The 21,034-nt window shown below is 38.2% G+C and overlaps 1 protein-coding gene across 1 annotated transcript in view; it reads right to left on the reverse strand.

Annotated features, from left to right (window-relative positions):
• adgrv1 (adhesion G protein-coupled receptor V1) overlaps positions 1-21,034 on the reverse strand; it is a 110,031-nt gene that overhangs the window by 19,920 nt on the left and 69,077 nt on the right. The window contains exons 89-91 of the mRNA XM_044111880.1: positions 8,018-8,134; positions 4,186-4,364; positions 551-708 (exon numbers count right to left, since the gene is read on the reverse strand). Of these exons, the coding sequence (XP_043967815.1) occupies positions 551-708; positions 4,186-4,364; positions 8,018-8,134 (454 nt within the window). The remainder of the gene's footprint in view (positions 1-550; positions 709-4,185; positions 4,365-8,017; positions 8,135-21,034) is intronic.

Below are 21,034 nucleotides of genomic sequence, written 5' to 3' on the forward strand. Positions count from 1 at the left end.
TTGTCTGTGTCCGTCTTGACCTCAGTCAAATGAAGTCAGTTATCTGTGTAGTACTAAATTACCTTACTGTGAAAATCTGTTGAATATTATTCAATCTCGGGAAGTACAAATCACATGCAGAAAAAGCTAAAACAGTTTGTTAATAGCTGGTTTTATCTATACATTCTGCCTTTTGTTGACTTTAGTGACATTAGATGAAAGTGAGTTTTACCCCCCTGGTTTAGAGAAAAAATATTTTCACGTTAGAATGAAAAAGTCCAGAAAGGTCAGTCGTAAAATCAATAAAAATCTGATTGATTTATAATTTCTATAATAATTTTTTTTATCATTGAAGATAAAAAAAATCCCCTCCAAAAAATAATACTTTGGCACTGTGGTTTTGAGTGATGAAATGTGAAAAAATTCAAGGGGAACAACAGTTTTTGTGCAGATCAGTTTGCCTGCATGAACAGGGACGGATGTGTGTCTCTTCCCATATTTGGAAACAAGTAAAAAAAAACAAAAACCCCAAAACAAAACAAAAAAACATTGAAATAATTACATTAGTTACCTGTGCTGTTTGTCCTTCCACGATATATGTCATCGTAGGCCCTCCACTGCTCAGTTACCTGGTAGGCGTGGATAAATATAACCAGCACTGCAACCAAGCAGATGAGAGGCACCAACACCGCTGTGCAAAGAGCTGCATAGATGTTTGGGATGAAGCACCTACAGAAAAGATAGGGAAATATGTTAGTAATTGATTTTTACACAGTGTATTTCTTTTAAAAGACAGGACACGCACATAAGGTATCAAGTGTGTGTTCAGCTTGAAGTTCTGGAAATCACACACATCACATGGTTTTTGCAGAGCTGTGTTTTTTCTTAGCTCTTACTCTCTTTCTCACTCCGTCTATTTTTGAAACTTTTCTTCACATTTCACGAACAGGATTTTCTCAGTGAGACTTCTGAGCCTTCCTAAGACTTAAAGGATTATTGTTCAACGGCAGCGAAAGCAAAACATGTTCATTATTAACTCTGCTGAGCAACAAGGCCACCCCAGTGATGCAAGAGGATAAACAACAAGGTCATTTGTTCTCCTTATTTAAGATTTGGACGAAATTCACATAAAAATCATGTATGTACTGAAAGCTGCGTAGAAAAGGGGAGATTGAGGATAAATTGAAATAATTTATCTATATGGGGCAAGGTTTTATTCCAGCTGGTGTTTTGCCATGTGCATCTTTGTCATTTTAAACATTTTCCTCAGAAAAAGTCTTCATGCCCATATAAGAATTGGTCAGAGCTGAATGCTCATGTGATTTTTGTACTTTTTTCACAACAGAAACTAGTTTGGTGGGAGCAATTGAGCTGGTGCTGTAAACTAATTCGAGCTGTGCTAGTCAAAATATAACAAGGTATGCCAAATAAATTTGTGTGCCATACTCTCCCACCAATTCAGCTCTAATGGGAAATGGGTGTTAGTGCTGCTTGTTTTTATGAGGGGGGACAGCCAGCTGTATTCGAAGACTGTTTAGGATCCCTAAACAGGATGAAGAAGCTTTCCTCAGGGGTAGGAGACACATCATTTTCCACTCTAGAGAGTACGTCTCCACCACTCTACAGTTCATGATCGCTTGCTTTACACAACTTCATCTAAAGCTTTGGATTACACTGCAGTTGGTGATAAAGCTTTTGGATACAGCTGCTTGAGCATTTAAACGCATGCAATGAGCTTCCCCATGAACTGTTTTTAAATTAATCTGAAGCTAGCAACTCTGTTGGTGACCTTTGCACCCTCAGTAATTTTCGGTGCCCGACCACTTCGGGCTCGGCTGCTGTCATTCCCACTCTGTCACTTACCACTAAGAGTGAACTGGAGCATTAAGTGATGAGGAAATTTTATGACTGGGTAGATGAGTCATTCATTTTAAGACAAACAGAACATGTTTAGTCATTTGGGAATTACATTTCATTCTTAATGAAAAGGTTTTGACACATTTAAGACCATTTGCAGCTAAAACAGTTGCGGTTCTTCTACAGCGGCTTTCTGGGTGATGTTTATGGTAATGTTGACCTTTCTTCGAGGATAACACTTTTAAAGTCAAATGCTGATTTTGCACAAGCCCAAACCTTTCCTTCTTGACTTACAATCTGCTCTAATTCATCCCAAAAAGTGTTTTGGTTTAGGTCAGGGCTTAAGACAAATAACACATGCTTTGTCATTGAGGTTATGGGTTGTGATTTTTTTGTTCCTTTTTTAAATGTTTATCAGCTCTAGCGGCCTTTATATGAGAGTGGTTAGACAGAAAAGTGGATAATGAGAGAGTGGGAAGGTTATCAGGCCGGGACTTAAACCTGTGACCGCTGTGTGGAGGACTAAGGCCTCCATGCCTGGGTTGCTCTTTACCCCTGTGCCACTGCATGCCTTAATGTTAAGTATTGAAACCACTTTTATATACGGTAAGTGTTTTATGTTAAAATTCTACAGAGTAATGAGGAAAACCCATAGGGCAACCTGGAAGTGTTAAACAAACCCCAGCATGTACTGGTCTATACTGGATCCAGTAGCACGGGGTTATTTTGATAACTGGACAATCTTGTCAAAACAGATCACAACAAAGTTACCCGATAAATAATTTCAAACAAGTTCTGCAAATTAAATACTGTTAGTGGAATTTTGAACATAGCTTCTCTTTAATTGTCTGCCTAACCTAAAGAAAAAAAAAAAGGTATTAGCTTCTCTTTTTTAGAGCTGTAGTTAGATTTATGTGAAGCCCGTTGTATTTTCACCCTTCTGGGACTCAGGGAGGGTTTGGAGACAAGGATGAAGTTTCTCCTCTATTTTCAAAGTTTCTGTTAACATCCTAAGTACTAAACTGCTGCTGTAAAAGAAACAGCATGATCCACAATCAGTTTCATTCACTTCATGTGTGTCTCACAAAGACTTAACAACTGCTGGCCCTCCCAGATACAATTACTTTGAAAACACCTCTGTGACGTAGAATCTGAGCTCAAGGCTTGTTTGTACGCAGACAGGGTGAAACTGAGACAGCTGGGCTGGTGAGGAAACAAGAGGCAACCTATTTACTCTGATCAGGAGTAAAAGAGACGGGTGAATGGATGTAAAGGCTCCTTCAAATAGGAGGGTATGCTCTCCAGGGGAAACTGAATACCCTCCACTGTGTCCTAAAATCCCTCATGTGTGCCCTTACTGTTTCACACCCAGCCACAGGAAACACACTCCCTCACTTGATCCCAAGGATAACAACCCCACCTAAGACCACCGACTAGTTTAAGGATGTGATTCAAAGTTTCAGGCTTCATCAGCGCTGAGCTCTACTCATCCTGCATGCTTGCTCACATATGAAGCACATGAAAAATGAAGACCGACCCACAGGTAAACAGACACACCCGTCAAAGAGACTTTTTGTGAGTTTTTACAAAATTATTTAATCGGTTATTTAAAACTATAAACAGACAGGAAGTGATTTCAGAAAAAAAGAAATAAAAAATCCACCTCCAAGAGTCAGGTTTCTGTGTGGCGCGATGAATGCAAACACTGAGACTCATTTCCTAAATCATTCAGCTTATTGGACGAGAGGCCTCCTCATATGACGTCACTGACTCAGGTGTTTTCCTTTCACTCTGAAACAGGGTTCCCCCTCCGAGCAAATAGAAAACTGCCGTCAGCCCGCATGATTCAGAGAAGTACTAAAAAGGACACCTCAGTATGCTCTTCAAAGACCGACACGGAGTAGGATTATTTTTAATGTTTCTGTTGTCGGTTCAAAACAATATCTTAGAATCAGTCAGAAGTTTGCTCTCTTGCACAATAACAATGGAAGTCAGATTAATTTGGGATCTTTGGAAGCTTTCAAATTGTTATTTTTCCATGGTTGATTGATAATAAAACAACTTCGATAAGTTTTTGTAATTCAGAAAATTTCTGGACCTTCAAGGTCAGGTTGACCGTGAGAGACAGAAGAATGAAAATCAGCTGTACTGATAAGAATGCTCCGATATCCTGAAACCTACAGATAGCTCCAAATGACAGGTGTAAAATTCCATGAAGTTGTTTTATGATCCAAAACAAACAACTTCAACAAAAGAAGGAGCTCAAATGCATTATTAAAAGCCCAACGTTCATTTTTACACTCATTCTGAGTGGTACTATGCATGCATTTAAATACATTTTCAACTTACACATCTCCATTCACCAGTCCATATGCAGCATGAATGGTCCACCCAAAGCCACCGAGCAAAACAATAACCAGGACGATGATGACTAAGGCAGGAAGTCCCCAGCCGAGGAGGAAGTAGAGCAGGTAGCGCCGTTCTGTGTGCTCATCATTCATCACCAGCACTTGCCAGAAGTTCACAGCCTGAGAAAACAGTTCAGGAAAACAGATGATTTACTGGGAAGACATACCAAAATACAAACACAAATAATCGTGAATAAAACAAAATCCTAATGTAGCAAAAAACAAACAAACAAACAAAAAAAAAACGAAAGAAGGAAATACAACCTTAACAGATCGGATAATTATGAATGATTTTTCAAGACTTTTTCAGTTTTTTCTGCTTGTGAATACATAGAAAGTGATAGCTTACATCACACCCAAAATAGCTGTGTTTGCTTTGTAATTTAGCTGGGTTTTACTGTCTCATCTGTCTGACGCTCTAAGCCTCGCGCTGTTACATAATCAGACTTTCTGACCACCTGTCTTGCAAAGCAGACACAGTGTCTTCCACCTACAGGAAGACTTCAGCAGCTTTCGGTCCAGATGGACAAGAACAGAGAGCCGAGATTAATTTTACTTCAGGTTTATATAATGTACAAACAGCTATAAATGACTGGTGATGATCTGTTTCCAAACACTCAGATGTGATATTTGTGCACAGGCAAATGTGATGCAACAAACGACAGCAAGATCTAATCCTTGAAGTCAATGTCAATGTCAAATTTACTTATATAGCACTTTAAAACAGGCATAGAACTGCACCAAAGTGCTGCACAAGAGTGACAACAACACAAATGAATAAAAACAAAGTATCAAACAGTAGTTCAATTAAATGCCAAGGAATAAAGTTTTAAGAAGCAATTTAAAATGATCCAGGCTGTGGGCAGATCTAATTTGGAAAGGTAGATTGTTCCTTAGAGAAGGAGCAACAGCAGAAAAAGCCCGATCTCCTTTCCTCTTAAGTCGGGTCCGAGGAACTGTCAGTAAAAGCTGATTATTAGAACGTAGGGTTCTGGACACGGACTGAAATTTTAAAAGTTCCGGAAGATAAGGGGGAGCTAATCCATTTAAAGCTTTATAAGTTAACAAGAGAATCTTAAAATCTATTCGATAAAAAACAGGAAGCCAATGTAAAGAGGCCAGTATGGGCCTTATATGGTCACGCTTCCTGGTTCCTGTAAGAAGCCGAGCCGCTGCGTTCTGGATCATTTGAAGTCGCTGCATCTGTGATTTATCCAGGCCTCTATATAATGAATTGCAATAGTCCAAACGAGATGTGATGAAGGCATGGATAAGTCCTTCAAAGTCTTTTAAACAAAAATAAGATTTAACTTTAGCTAAAATACGCAGGTGATAAAAACTTGATCTAACGACAGAGCTAACTTGTTTATCTAGCTTTAAACAACTATCAAAGTAACTGATAATGTTCTCTCCACCATATTGTATGACCACTAACAAAACAGACATGTCTGCAGAAAACTCTCAGAATAAGGCAGATAGAAAAGTTGTGTAACAATCTGACTGCAGTGTAATGACACAGGAGAGCGGAGTCTTTCAGATCCAAGAGCTTTATGTTTCTTGGCTGTGAGCAGCGTGGAGAGAGAGAGAGAGGAATACAGGTAACTTAGTGCTGAGTTGTTGCCACTGCAGTGGCTGCATCACTCACTGATTGTGTTGCCAGGGAAAATGGCTTGGGATGCAGATTAGCAGGCTGACTGACTGAGACCAGTTTATGTTTTCCGTATAACTGGGAATATGGAGTTATCTTGCAGTTTAAATCTAAATATCCAATGGTGGAGAATGAAACACCAGATTACCACCAGAACTGATCAGGTTTCCATTAAAAGTATATAAAATTCTTAGGGGAACTACCAAGTGTCCCCTAATCATTCTTGAAAGGTTTCCACTGAAATCCACTTAAATAATGAAGGTGCCAAATTGGTTGAACATTAAATTGCTGCCACCACCATGTTTCACCATTGGGTTGGTGTGATTCACCACACATACTGTGAATGGAGACCAAGATGTTGATCCTCATCAGACCAGGCCACCCTACGTCTTTCCTTCTTACCCCTCTTCTATAAATGTGAGGAGAGTTTGAAAAGTAGCTGAGCTGCGGATCTGTGCAGCTCCTCCAGAGCTACCATGGGTTCTTACATCAAAGGTAGTTTGAAACATTGTAAAATGTAAAAACCAAAAACACATTATAAAAACTTTTGGAAGGTACTAAATGAACTGACTGTGGCGCCTCTTGCCCACTGTTATAATCAAATATGTTCACCTGCTGATAACATATTCACAGGCATTGTGGACAAAGCTGTAAAACTAGTACCTCAGGTACTTGTTTGACTTTCAGTCTGGCACGTTGAGAAATGAAAAACACATACTGTAGGCGAGCCTGCAGGGCTCCTCTCTGCAGCTGAAATACTTGTGTTGTTATGAAACACTGTGAACATTTGCAGTAACCTGAGCGCCTCTCTTGACGCCTCTGCAGTCTAGAAACTGAATTTGTGTACACAGATTTAATTTCTGTCATCGGGCCAAGGTGCATTCTTCTGAACTGGTACTGGACATGCAGACATCCATATACACACAGCCTGCTGTTATTGATTCAAGACTTTTCTGGGGTGTAACATTTGTTGATGGTGCTGACTCATTTCAGTCACTTATATGACAGCAACGACCTAACAGGTGGGGGAAAATGAGCGGTGAGCGCTAACCGCGGCTGATAAAGAGGACAACTGGGTTTTAGCACTGCATGGTAATGAAAACTAGTGTCTGGAGGGCTTTTCTTCTCAGATAGTGTATTTGCTGACAGTACAGATATGACCCAAGATGCTTCTAGGCTGCTGAATAAAAACTCAAAGTCTAAAGTAATTGTTGCCACGCAACACTTCTCCTCATACATGAACCAAACCCTGTCTGGGCTAAACGTTAGCTTATAAATCTTCCCACCAATCTACATCAGCTCTGTTACCATATTAATGAGAACCATGTGTGTCTAAAACCCTGTTTGTCAGACACAGCCCATTTAATTTAGTTTTCATTTATGAAATCTTTCAAAGTCACAGTCTGTGAACAAGCAGGCATGAAAAACATTAAGCAGGTTCTGCACATCGACATTTAGTCTGTTCCCTTCAGAAGGTTCTGGAGTTAATTAATAACCAACAAGGTGAATGACTATCCACATATATATATATATATAAATACATATATATATATATATATATATATATATATATATATATATATATATATATATATATATATATATATATATATATATATATATATATATATATATATATATATATATATATATATATATATATATATATATATATATATATATATATATATATATATATATATATATATATATATATATATATATATATATACCATACTCATTGGGCCTATCAGTTATATATATATATATATATATATATACATATATATATATATATATATATATAAATACATATATATATATATATTTATATATATATATATATATATATATATATATATGTATATATATATATATATATAACTGATGAGCCCAATGAGTATGAGTATATATATATATATGTATATATACTATATATCCACTGATGAGCCCAATGAGTTGATTCAATGGCTACTAGCAAAAATCACTTCTGTAGAAGCATCATAACATTAAGTTACCTGGTTTTGTTTTATTGTCGTTTTTGTGTTTATTTGGACTCTGTCACAAAATTCTCAGCATTCCATTTATTTTGTTTAGCTTTGAGGATATTGTATTTATGTTTTACCTGTATGAGCATCCAGAAAAACTGGCTCAGATAGAAATAGTGGCAGAATAGCGCCAGAGTAGCACAGCTGTCATCTGAAAATACTGGACCACGGAAAGCTGACACCAGAAAGCATATCTGCAGAAAAAGACAAAACAGACAGACACATTAGCAAATCCAAACCTTTCATTCCTTAATTAAGGTAAAATCACCTAGATTTTCTTTGTGTTGGCAGGATTTGTGTCTTTTGGGAACCAAATTCTCATTTTGCATGACTGAAACTCCTCGCACTCAGAAAAATATTTCATGGTTATATTATGATGTTCATTTTACACATTATTAAAGCATTAACATAATTAAGAAACAAACAAACAAACAAAAATCTGCTGAACAGAAATTATTTTCTGCCAACTTGTCACACAAAACTAAAAATACATTTTTCATGTCCTTCCACATTGATGTGCAAGTGGACTGCTTCCATGCTGTGTTAGAAAAACACAGAATAATCACATCACTGTATGCAAGAGAGAAATGCATAAGGATGACAACTACAAAAAAAAAGAAAAAAAAAGGAGAGTTATGGGTCAAGGTGAAACCTTGTTTACACTAGAGGCAAAATATTTCAGGAAAACTCAGGAGGGCAGCAGGAAATGCTGCTGCTCAGCTGCCCGTCACAGAGCTTCATTCACTCATGGAGTAAATGCAGTCAGGCAGTCGTTACATAACCGGCCGCCTGTTGGCCCATCGCCTGCTCAGCGGAGCAGAATGAGCATGAATGGAAGACAGCAGCAACAGGGGAGTCTGTTAACGTCTTACCAATCTCACTAATGTAAGACTAAGTTTTCCCCAGTTGAGTATTTTATTTGTTTTTAGCCAAACAGTATTTAAATAACCCTATTTGTGCCTGGTTATGCAAGAACAAACACCAAGTTTTTTTCTTTTAAAATGCAAATTGCTTCTGTTTTCACCAACATCTTTTTTACATTTTGCGTCTTGCAAGCCGTTTCTGAGAACCCAAAATGATTACCCAACTTCACCTTTTTGTAAAACCCTTGCATGCACCTTCTAAATAAGAGGAAATGTAAAGAACTGTCCCTATGATTTTAATCCCTTAAAAAACTCCTGAGTCAGTTTCCTGTGCATGTTCCAAGCGGTGCCTGCAGGATGTGAGTGGGCGGAATAGCACAGGACGGGAACTTGTGACTGAACAGCCTGGAGTTGTGCCTAGTGGAGAGGCTGGCCAGGTATGCTACGGGAACAAACGTTGTGCAATGACAGACTATGTTTGTTGTGACAGATGGGTAATTTCGCACAAGACAAATTGTGACACGCAACTATTCCAAAAGAAAACCAAGAAAAAAAAGAAAGTAATCTCCAGCAAAACACTTTACATATAAATGATGTAACATTTTACCACATTTTGATCTGAGGTTTTAGCATTGGACTGCCTTCAATAAGTACATGTGACAAAGTGTTGATTTCAGAAGGCATGAGTCATTAAAAACAATTTAAAAACGTTTTGTCGAAATTCCACAGAGTGAACAGAGTAGCAAACTTCAAAATTTATAGTAATTTAACTGGTGTTTATTTTTTTGCTTAGGTCAATTTATCAAAGTTATTTAATTAAAAATAAAAATACTAACAAAAGTTACATATTGCATAAAAATGCATTAATGTCAACGATGACAGGAGTATGATGTTTACTGAGTTCTAAAGAAAAACAAGTTTATATTTCTTGGCTTTTATTTTTGTCTAAATAGAGAACAAAATCAGAAAACTTTTGGGTCACAATCATGCAATGAAAACGTGTTTTTAAACCTGTGTGAAAGAGACATAAAACCTATTTTTTTATGTACGCATTAACATGAAGTCTAAGTCTCAATGTAGGTGTAAAAGTGTAGAGAGACAGACTTTCTTTCTTGCATACTGATTCTTTGAACCTTTTTAAGTTACTGTTTCATTATTAGCATTTGAAAAGCAAACACAGCAGGAGTAAAGCTACTTCTATTTGTACTTTAGAAGTGCAGCTCATGCACTTGTTGCTGGATTCCTGGAGTAAAGAGAAAAGAGGTTCAAGGCATTGTACCTCTAATGTCACAGAGCTGGGGCTGACATGGATATGTCCCTGTATTAGTAGCTACTGAGTAGATACGAGGCTCATGGTAATAACGGTTTCATCCATTGTAAAAAAAACAAACAAAAAAAACAATACATAAATATGTGCATGCTGGTGTTATAGAAATAGCAACCTGCTACTGAGGTGGGGGTAGAGGAGAAGGGTCAGGGGTCACAGGTGTAGATGTAAAACTTCTCATGTGCATGTCTGCTGCTTCTTTACTTTGTTTCGCCAGGAGTCGACCTGTCTACACCCTGGGGCTACAGGGTTTCTCAAAGCACACGTAGGAAAATGGTGCTGCGTGTTTGCCAGCAAGCTCACTGATAACAGGAAACGCTAAATATGGGTAGTACTTCAACTTCTGGCTGTGATGTAAAGTATGACTGTGATGTAAGATTGAAATCTAAGGCAAGCAATACATTTCGGAAAATATGAAACTGAAAATGTGAAACTGTGTCCTTTCCCAGCCTGTGAGGTGGGTGAAAATGTTTGTAGTTGCTCTAGTTGCTCTATTTTTAAACAAAATTAGAGAGCTTAGAACTTAACGAGAGTTCAAAGCTCAAAATATAATTTCATAACCTAACTATGACCTTTCTATGTCCACGCTTTTCAGATCCACTAAATAATTATGTATTACATGTTCTATTACATGAAATCTAATCTTTGAAACGGGATGAAATGCTCACACCACTGGACATATTGCTCTGTTATACCGTACAAACAATATTAACATGACGTCCTAAAATTTACATAAAATATTTGCCAGTAAAGATACTGATGGAAAGCAAACAAAGTTTAAGATGCAACAGAAAGGGACATTACTACAGAAAAAGAGGTTTCTTCTTTCATTTTCTTCATTGCTAACACTAACATCAGTGCTTTGACAAAACAATAATTCAGCAAACAATTTTTTTACTTTACAATACCCCATAGGCGGTCTATTTACTGTGGTTGTCATATTTGTTGTGGCTACTGCAACCTTCGAAATAATTTAGCCTCATTTATTTGGATTTTGATTTGATAATTGGGTCTGAAAGACAAATAAATACCTTTTCTAAACCAAATGTCTTTATTGATGCCTGAAAACAAAACACTTTGCATTGAAATGTAAAGCCAGGCAAAACAGTTCACCAAACCTTGATGCAGACACTAATAATTAAGAGGAACACTAACGCTAAACCTTTGCGAAAGAAAAAAATAATGATTAGGAGCTATTTTCTGCCGCTTAGTTGCAGCTCTTCCCCCTCCTGGTGAATTGTGGGGCTGATCGATAGGCCTACGCTCATGCAAAGCGTACTAGTGAAGCTAAAAATAGTATAAACCCGATGCATTACATCACTGAGGGAGTAGGGGTCTGAACCATCTGCCTGCAAATCCATCCGAGCCTTTCCAAGATACTTCCTGCTTCCTTTTCCACTGCAAAGACTTCTACTTTGCCTTCTTTAGCCCACTTTCTTTTCTGGTATCCCACCTACTCCATCTTTACATCTCATCTCCCCTCCTCCTCTTTCCCCTCATTTCTCCTTCACCTCCCCCTTCTTTCTAACAGCTACCGGTTTGATCTAGCTGGCTCCAGCATCAGCCAGCACCCAGGGTGTTTTCTTCTATGTCTTTGTGAAGATTTGAGAAAGAGAAGCGAAATGTATGCTTTTCTTGTTCTTGCATTCTTCGCCTAATCACTGGGCATTGGTGAACCACAATCTCTCCCGACAAAATTCTAATTTTGACAGTCCTTGGCAAGTATTACAAAGAGAATTTTGAAAACAATTCAAAATTGTTCCACATTTGTTTGTATTACAGAAAGAAGTCTTTGGGAGCACATCCAAACGAGATTCGTACATCTAAAGATTGATTTATTTTTTTTGTAGATTATTCTTTTCCAAACAGCCCAAATTTAGGGAATTGGATGGAGAATGTCTGCGATCAGCAACTTTGAAGTCTTGCCATAGATTTAAGTCCGAATGTTGATACGCTGTGATCTAAACTATTCTCTTACGCCTCGCTGTTCTTCTAGAAGGTGACACTCCACCTGTCTCAAGCCTTTAGGCGTCTCATCCAGGTTTTATTCAATTGCCCTGTATTTAACTCCACACATAGTCTAATCAACTTTGATCAGTTTCTGTGTGCCTGCTGAAAAAAAAAGCATTCCCACAACATGATGTTTTCCCCACCCTATTTCACCATGAGGGCAGTGTACAGTGTGAGTATTCTGTCACAAATACAGTCAATGTGGGCCGGAAAGTTTAATTGTAGTCTCATACAACAAGAGCACCTTCTTCACACGTTCCACGTCCGCTCAATTGTTTGGTGTATCTAGGTGAGTCAGAGTATATGGGGCAGAATATGCTTGTTTTCCCATGCATGTGGCGAAACAGCTGCACACCTGGATTAATAGTTATATATCATAATCTGTGCATATGTGCATTGATCGCAAGTGTTATGCAGCAGTTGTATAAGACAGAAGAACTAAAGTTCACCGGTGTTTTGTGTTGAATCTTGCATTGAGCCACAGATGCTGAACTAGCTGTTGGCAGATAAATATCCACTTCTTTGTGGTCTGTTTTACCTCCAAACAAGCACACCGCTGCACCTCCACTTGCTTACGTGAGTACACACACAGCAGGAGTGGAACAACGCTGCGGGATGATATCTAGAACCTTCCCCTCGGTTCTGGGAACAACTGATATACTTCTTGAACAAACTGGAGGCCGTGAGCCGTAAGGTTTCTCTGTGATCTTGTGTGGCAGCAAAAAGAGGGTCAAAACAGATGAGACACTGTCTGCAAGTTCACCAGGTCTTTGGTGGAAAATACTTCTATTCTAAATGTATTTACAAATCTTGACAAATTCACAGTTCTGTTTTGTTTTTTTTTTGCAATGCATTCTATTATAGATTGCATATTTCAAAAAGTGCATAGCATAGTGGGCACTCCACTATGTTATTTTTGTTGTGACCCAATCATTTGTTGAAATGCACGCTTCTAGATGCCAGTGGCAACACTCACTCCTCCATATGCACACTCCAAGCTGAGCCACCCACATGAAGCACATTTAGCTGCATTCCAGAAGGCCTCCTCTTTCTCCTAGTCCAACAGTCAACGTGTAGCCTGCCTGATTTTCCATCACACCGGGACCGCTGTTGAGAAGCCTCTAGAATTTCCTTCCTCAACATCGGGAGTGAAGCAGACTGAGATCTCTTTGCAACACAAACCCACGCGGACAGATTTGTGTGCATCTGCACAGCTGTAAAAACAGTGTAAGCAGCTGTTCAAGGTCAACTCCTTGAACAAACACACTCAGCGGGTCTGCTTTGGCCTTCCGCAGACTTCTATGAGTGAGTGTCTACCTCAGCTGGTACTGGTACTGTAAGCACGGCTCCTTTATCAAGCTAAGGGAAGTGATGCATAGACCTTTCTCCATTAATTCCCAATCAGGAGCAGGGAGTTGTCTTCTAAAACCATTCCTATCACTTCAGCCTTTTTTACATTTGTCATATGATACACTGAACTGACGTCTTACAACATTAAGTCATTTGATGTAGGCATATCAGAGGAAGGGAAGTTGAAAATAAAAGCACGACAGACATTTCAGATTTTCATTTGATGAAGAGCTGTATACCATTTTAACTTCACTTCCCCATTATGCACTACTTTGTGCTGAACTGTGACATAAAACACAGATAAACCACAATGACGTTTGTGGATGTAATGCCACAAACAGCATGGGGTGTGAATACTTTTACGAGGTGCTATAAAATACATCATCAATTGTATCCACTCTTAAGATGCTTTTATTATGATATACGAGTGAAATCAGAAATTAGAAATCCTTTGGCTTGTAGGTGACTTTTACAAAAGTCTGTTAAAGAAGCAACAACAATCAACAGGCAATCTGTACGGGACACATCTATTATCATCTGTCAGTAGGTTACTGAGCTGTGTGATTTAGATTTAATTAGTACTGACGCTGAGCAGAATAGCCATGAGCCCCATAAATGCCTGCCTTCTTCTTTTTCTTCAGCAGGCGTAGACTCAGTGAACAGATTGAAAGACTAAATTAACTATCAACTATTTGACAATTTTTGTTTGATCCGCTTCAATTCATTTATTACATTTTTTTTTCTACCGGTTTCTACCTGAATTTCTGGCAGAAAAGTTCAGGTAGAATGAGGGAAAGTCTACCTGAATTTCCCTCATATCAGGGAAATTTGCTGATATGAGGTCAGTTTGTCAAGGTTTACTCTCCACAGGTGCATTTATTCACACAACAAAACCCGCAGCAGTTGATTTGTGCAATTTTTTATTTCCAAGTCTGTGCCAAAAAGGGTTTAGTCATAAAACGAAGCAGCTCTCAGGGCAATCATTGACCAGCCACTTCATTCACAGCTGCTGTAGTTGGACATTAGTCGTAGAGCTATAGTGACCCCTATAGGCTCCTTTCGAAAAGAGTTTGCAACTTTGATTTAGATATGTGAGTAAAAGTTTGAAAGGCTAATTTAAATGACCGAGCATTTGCACATATCAATTTGCAAAAGCTGTTTGCCCAGTCATTAATCTATTTTGGCACTGATTTCAGTGCCACACAGCTGTGTGTGAATAGAATGACTTGATTGTGTTGGAGCGTATATGTACAAAGTGTCCATGCTTGTTATTACTTGTCTGAATTCTGAGTTTTCCAGTGAATACACTGAACATCACTTTAAAGCTGCAGCACGTAACTTTAATAAAACAATTTATTTATACATATTTTAAAAAACTATTACATAGTTTCCTGACAGTAAACTGTCCTGATAGTTTTCAGACAGATAATTTGTAAAAAAAAAAAAAAAGATCAGCTCCTCTGCCTTCTGCCTGTGGTCCTAATGCCATCTGCAGAAATACAACGCTTCCAGTCAAAAAACAACCAATCAGAGTCAGGAGGCGGGTCTTAGCACTGTCAATGTTGCTCATGTACATGGTGCTCAAACATTGCTCTCTGCTGTCCTACAGCTTCTGTCTCACAGCAGAGCCTACCATGAATGCTCATGTTATTTAGTATGGCCACTTATAATGGCAGATAAACAGTTTTCCAGTAACGATTAAGTTGCTTCTCTGTCTGAAGCACAGCTGCAGCGTATACACAAGCATGATTGACAGAGCTAAGACCCTCCTCCTGGCTCTGATTGGTTATTTCTAATTGGTAGAACTTCATATAAGGAGCAGAGGAGCTACATTTTTTCACAGATTATCTGTCTCGTTATACTGCCATGACATAGTGACAGTTTTAAAAAATACGCAAAAAATATATATTTTATAACAGTTGCATACTGCAGCTTTAAACTCCAAATATCAAATCAAGCTCATGAACAGAAACTTTAAACAAAGAGTTTAAGGCCAGTCTAAACAAAATGGAGTCACTACAGATACAGCTATCTTAGATTACACTGAAAGATGTTTCCTTCCTGTATTTAAGGCTTCCTGATTCACTGAGGAAGTTGGCAGCTCTCGATTTTCTATTTTAGGTCATAGAGACGGCCCTCCTAAATCCACAAATACAATTTCACTTCCTCTTTTTTTTTTTTTTTTGAGAAATGCGTCAGACTTGCCATCTCACTTCAACAGCTTTGAGCTTTCTATTCAATTGCATTTAAAGAACTGTCAATTTTAACAATGAAGCAGAAAAAAAAACAATACCATATTATTACAAGTGATACAAGAACTTCAAAACATTCTGCTTGGCTTCATTTGTAAAGCCGCTGCACAACCTCACGTCCTAAGTGGCAACACCGGTGACCTCAACAAGTTCATGGTAAACATTTGTGAAAATCTGCAAAGTTCAGCCAACTCGGCACATGAAGCTGAGCCAAGACAAACTGGAACACCAAAAATAGAGCAGGACTTTGAGAGAGGCTCCCTGAATTCATTGACAGTATCACAGCAGTCCTGGTTCAACAGGACTCTGACAAACTAAACGACTCCACAGTCAGGTGAAAGGTCGATATTTCAATAATGATGACAATCATTAATTAATACATTAAGCATAGATTAGAAGATCCATTGGTATTTCTAATAATCTTTGTGTTTAGTGAACAAGACAACATAGGTGATCACAGATTTATGTATGTAAGTTATCGACTTTAACTGCATTATACGGTCTCTTGAAAACGTATTCACACCCCTTGAATTCTTCACATTTTGTCACATTACGAACAAATACTTCAGTGTGTTTTAGAGGTAATTAAAGTAATAGACCAACATAAAGTATAGCTTATTGTTAAGTGTTTTATCTGTGTTGCTAAGATTGTATTTCTGCAGTACTCATCGTCAACTTCATTCTTTTAGGTTTTTGGAGCCTCAGTGTCTTGGTCAACGTGGGACGGTTTAAGTGTGGATGGTTTTCAGTCCCACATCATGCAGCCACCACCAGTGTTGAACAGGAGGGATGGTGTGATCACGGTAATGAGGGTGTGTTGAGTCTGAAATGCACATATTTTTTTTCATGTGTGCCATAAGGATACAATTTTAGTCTTATACATCTGACTACATTCACATACATTCGCTTCCCGACTGCTTCTCTGATTAATTTGAGCCGTGTCTCATTAGGTTTCCATACTCTTTGCCTTTTTGAGTGATGGATTGAAAAGTGCTCTGTGAGATGTCAGAAGACTGGGAAATTGTTTTATAACCTATCATCACTGCTTTAAATGTTTCCGCAACTTTATCTCTGAGCTGACATATTTTGCTCCTTGGTCTTTATGATCCTGTTGCAAAGACTCATGACTGATGTTCTCAGATTTCTCACTTGTGATTTTGTGTGTAAAGCACTGTTGTAAAATAACTAAAGGAGCATGAAAACTCTTGCAATGTAGATTACGAATGAAAAGCCAAGTAATTAACTGATGACATTTCTTTCGGAAAGCTGTGAGACTCAGATCTTTCAATCATAACTTTAATGTGAGGTAAACTGTCACTATTACAACTGTTCGCTGATGATAAGCAAGAGTTCATACGGTTTAGCTTAATATTTGAGCAGCAGTAGAATAACAACTGCTGGACTCTCCTACTTCATGTGGAATTAGAGGAAAGTGTATTTATTTTAAGGGTCACCAGCTGTTAGGACAACACACATTTGGAAACCTCCAAATATGTAACTTCCAGAGTCCAGAGGGGTCAGAGTGTGTTTCAATCCTCCTGATGGTTTAAAGACCAATAAGACAACTTGTTTACCCCAGTGAAGGCCTACATGCAGCTGATGGAAGGGGAGCACATGTTCTTAGAAGTTGAATAGATAAATCACATGGATTATGCACAAACAAGGAAAAAAAGAAAAATACTGTTTGCTTTAGTTCAGACCAGCAGCACCTGGAGACATAAGAGGAAAAGAGAATAGCACATGGTATAAATAAGCCTATGTTAAAAGACAGCAAAAAATCTAATGCAAAAAGCAAACAAAAGAACTGAGAATTGTACAGAAAATAAAGGCATGAAAGGCCAAATGAATAGGATTTGTGGTGACCTTTAAAAGTATTTCCAACCCTTAAACTTTGTCTTGGGCTTTTTTCCCCAAATAAACATCTGAAATGATTACTATGCATTTGTATTCAACCTGCTTGAGTCAACACTTTGCAGAACAGAATTCTGTGGCTTTTACAGCTGCAAGTCTTTTGGGGATTTGCACAATTAGAGGCTGAAGGTTTTGACCATTATTCTCTGTGAAATATTTCACAAACTGACCACATAAAATTCTAATAAAGTACATTGAAGTCTGATGATGTAATGTGACAAAATGTGAAAAATTGATCAATTATGAGCGGGGTTTTTTTTTTTTGAGGTGCTACACTTTGCAAAGTTTAGACTCCTATCTCAACAAAAGGGAAAACAAGCAAGGTCAACAGCGAGGAACAAGTTGGAATAAGGATGGTGCTGCGGATCTCAACTGCGCTGGATCAGACTGTGAGCAGATCAAGTCAGGACAACACTAAGCACCTGGCATGCAGCTATGGCTAGTGAGAGCGTAATGTGAGTCTCCCAGGAGGCCATCTTCACCTCTCCACTGTCTTGTCTGCATACACACGCAGTAATAAAGGGTCCTGAGCCCTGATACTTTATACCCTTCCATCATCTGCCAGCCAACAGCTCAGCCTGACAGACAAGAGAGACCTTAGTACCGAAAGGACATTTTGTTTTATTTGGCAGGGAGTGCAGAAGTGCACCATTGATAAATATCATGATGTAGCAAGGAGATTTTAGGGGAGGGCAAAAACAGCTGTATCTGTTCTTCCTCTTTTTACTATTATTGATGGTTTATTATTGTACGAGCATAGATTTGATCAAAAATAACGCGGCTCTCTGACATCAGCCTTAGAGCTGCTAAAACCTAGACACTCTAACTCGCTCTGTTTATGGATTTAAATGGATTTGATCATGACAGGAACATATACACATCCCTGGAAAGTGCACTTAATGCTTGTGTTTATCTCATTTCCTGAACAAAAATGGAAAAGCTCAGTCACTAACTTTCCCGTTTGATAGCTGTGCTCATTTTTCTGGGTGAAATAGGAAATAAAAACTTTTAGCAGTCAAACAACTTTTATATTTTGCTCAGGAAGGGACAGTGACAGTGGCTGATGTTGCATAAGAGTGAACGAACTTGGTGTTGGGTTTGGCCATGATTGGAGACTGCAGAACAAATGCTGGAGTCGGTTCAAAAACTAACAGGAAATCCTTAATAACAGGAAATAGGAGTCACTGAAACACCTCCCAGAAGCAGGAATAAAACACTGAAACCTCTGGGGAAAACATTCACACACTACATGACGTGTGTGACATTATAATCACAATGGATGGAGTTTAAATTTTGTTCGGTTTGCAGGAGAAAGATAGAGTAGATTTCCTTTCCCACAGTAGCATTTTGTGGCTATACACCCACATTTCCATTTAATGTTTCATTGGCAGCTACAGACAGAAGGGTAAAGTGAGATGCTGACAATACATACACAATAAAATAAAAATAAAAAATTGAACAGTAAAACCTGTAAACCTATTCTGCTGTATTAGTAACACAAACAGAGGAACCAGAATGGACCAGTTCATTGGCATTCAAGGTAAACATGAATAAAGAGTCTTAAAATAAATTCATTGTTTAGTCAGTGAGAGCATAATCTCACACTAAAAATGTAGAAAACCCCAAAGTGTACTTTGAACACAAATATTTGATAGTGGAATAGATATTTCATGTTAACAAATTCATTTAATTAATTTGGAATATGCATCCCAGTGAGGCTCATTTGTCATACTTTAATTGGTTCTGGAACATGAAAACCTTTAAGAGCATTAAATATACTTTACATTACATCCACATTTCTTTTTTACAATGTGTTTCTAGAGATCTCATGTAATATTCTAATCTTAAATGGGTTTTCAGTGGCTGCAAGTGGAGATTCATAATTAAAAGAGGCTTGAAAACGCCACCTTGTGAATAACCAATCCAGTATTAATTTAATATTTAACATGATTGAAATCTTTGAAATTCACGGACATTTTAGAGAACATCTGAGGAACTCAACAGGCTTCTCTTTGGGGTTTTCAGCAAGGCAGTCAAAGAGAAAAATGGAATAAAAAGTAAATATTACATTTCCAGAACATCACAAGTCTTAAAAGGCTGAAAGTTTGATCAAAAACATGCCTTTAGCAGAAACGTCTTATCATGAATTAGTTTGTGGTTGGTCAGACGTTTCTGATTTAACATGATTCATGCTAAAACCCTGATTGTTGTTGCACCAACACATTTGATATGTGGGATTAAGAAGGTCATAAACATTTACAGAAAACGAGAACATTTACACACTCAACACAATTTACTCTGGAACCGATGAAACATAACTGATTCACAGATCGGTTTAATATTCTTCTGTCTCCATCTCTATAAGCTTTGTCATCTTCTGCTCTTCCTTTGTATTCACACTTCTTATTATTTCCTAATAATCAACCCTGTAGCTTCAGGCCTGAGATGACAGGTTATTTAGACTAGTTGTGGTGGCGGAGTGAGAGCAGCAACACAAACACTGTCGCTAGGTGTCCTTCAAAACCTTTCTGTTTTGGTTTTGTTAACAGAATGAACCCAAGGAGGAGCAAAATGTGTCTGGAAGTTTCCGCAGTGGAGGAATGCAGACAGACCTCTTGTTATTTCCAGAGATAAAAAAAAGCTCAACACCATTCAGACTCTTAGCAAATTTACCACAGAGCTTCAGTGATCATTTCGATAAACTGCACAGGATCTAAATTCAACATGGAAGCTCAAATAAATATACTACACTCCTACTAATATTTGAATAAATGGCCCTTAGCAAGCTGCACTTTGATTATTAATTTCTGTAGCCATCAGCAAGTGTCTGTTATTGCAGGTGCAGCTCAGAGTGCTGCTACTGACAGAAATGGGAGTTTATTAAAACTGCTTGGTTTCCTGGCGCAGACTCTGCCTTTAAGCATTAAGCACTGCCTAAGTATATTCCATGAAAGGATCAGAGCATTACAAAGGTCCTCGTTGAAGCTTAATAGTTTTATTTATCATTTTTCAAGTGTAAACCAGTGAAGTTGCTACACTTGGAGGTAGTTCATTATTCCATTCGCCTTGGTTAGGGCACCATTTTCACTGGCAGCAAAATGGGTCCTCAGAATGGTGCTTACATGACGAAAACCCTGTGGTACATCGTGATTCAAACCTTGCTTTCTTTCTTGTGGACAGCAACAGAGGTCCTTCAGTGGTTTGCAGTTTATGGTTGTTCTTGAACATCAGGACCAATTTTCTTTTCCGGGTGATTGTTTGGTTCATATGGTTCAGACCTGGACTAATTTGGGTGTTCCAGTAAAACAATCCCCCCTAAACACACATTAAAACTGGATTTGAAATTGATAGACCAGGCTAACAATAAAATCCGACCTCATG

The sequence above is a fragment of the Gambusia affinis genome, linkage group LG03 (genome assembly GCF_019740435.1).
Source record: "Gambusia affinis linkage group LG03, SWU_Gaff_1.0, whole genome shotgun sequence".
In the NCBI taxonomy this organism is placed as follows: domain Eukaryota; kingdom Metazoa; phylum Chordata; class Actinopteri; order Cyprinodontiformes; family Poeciliidae; genus Gambusia; species Gambusia affinis.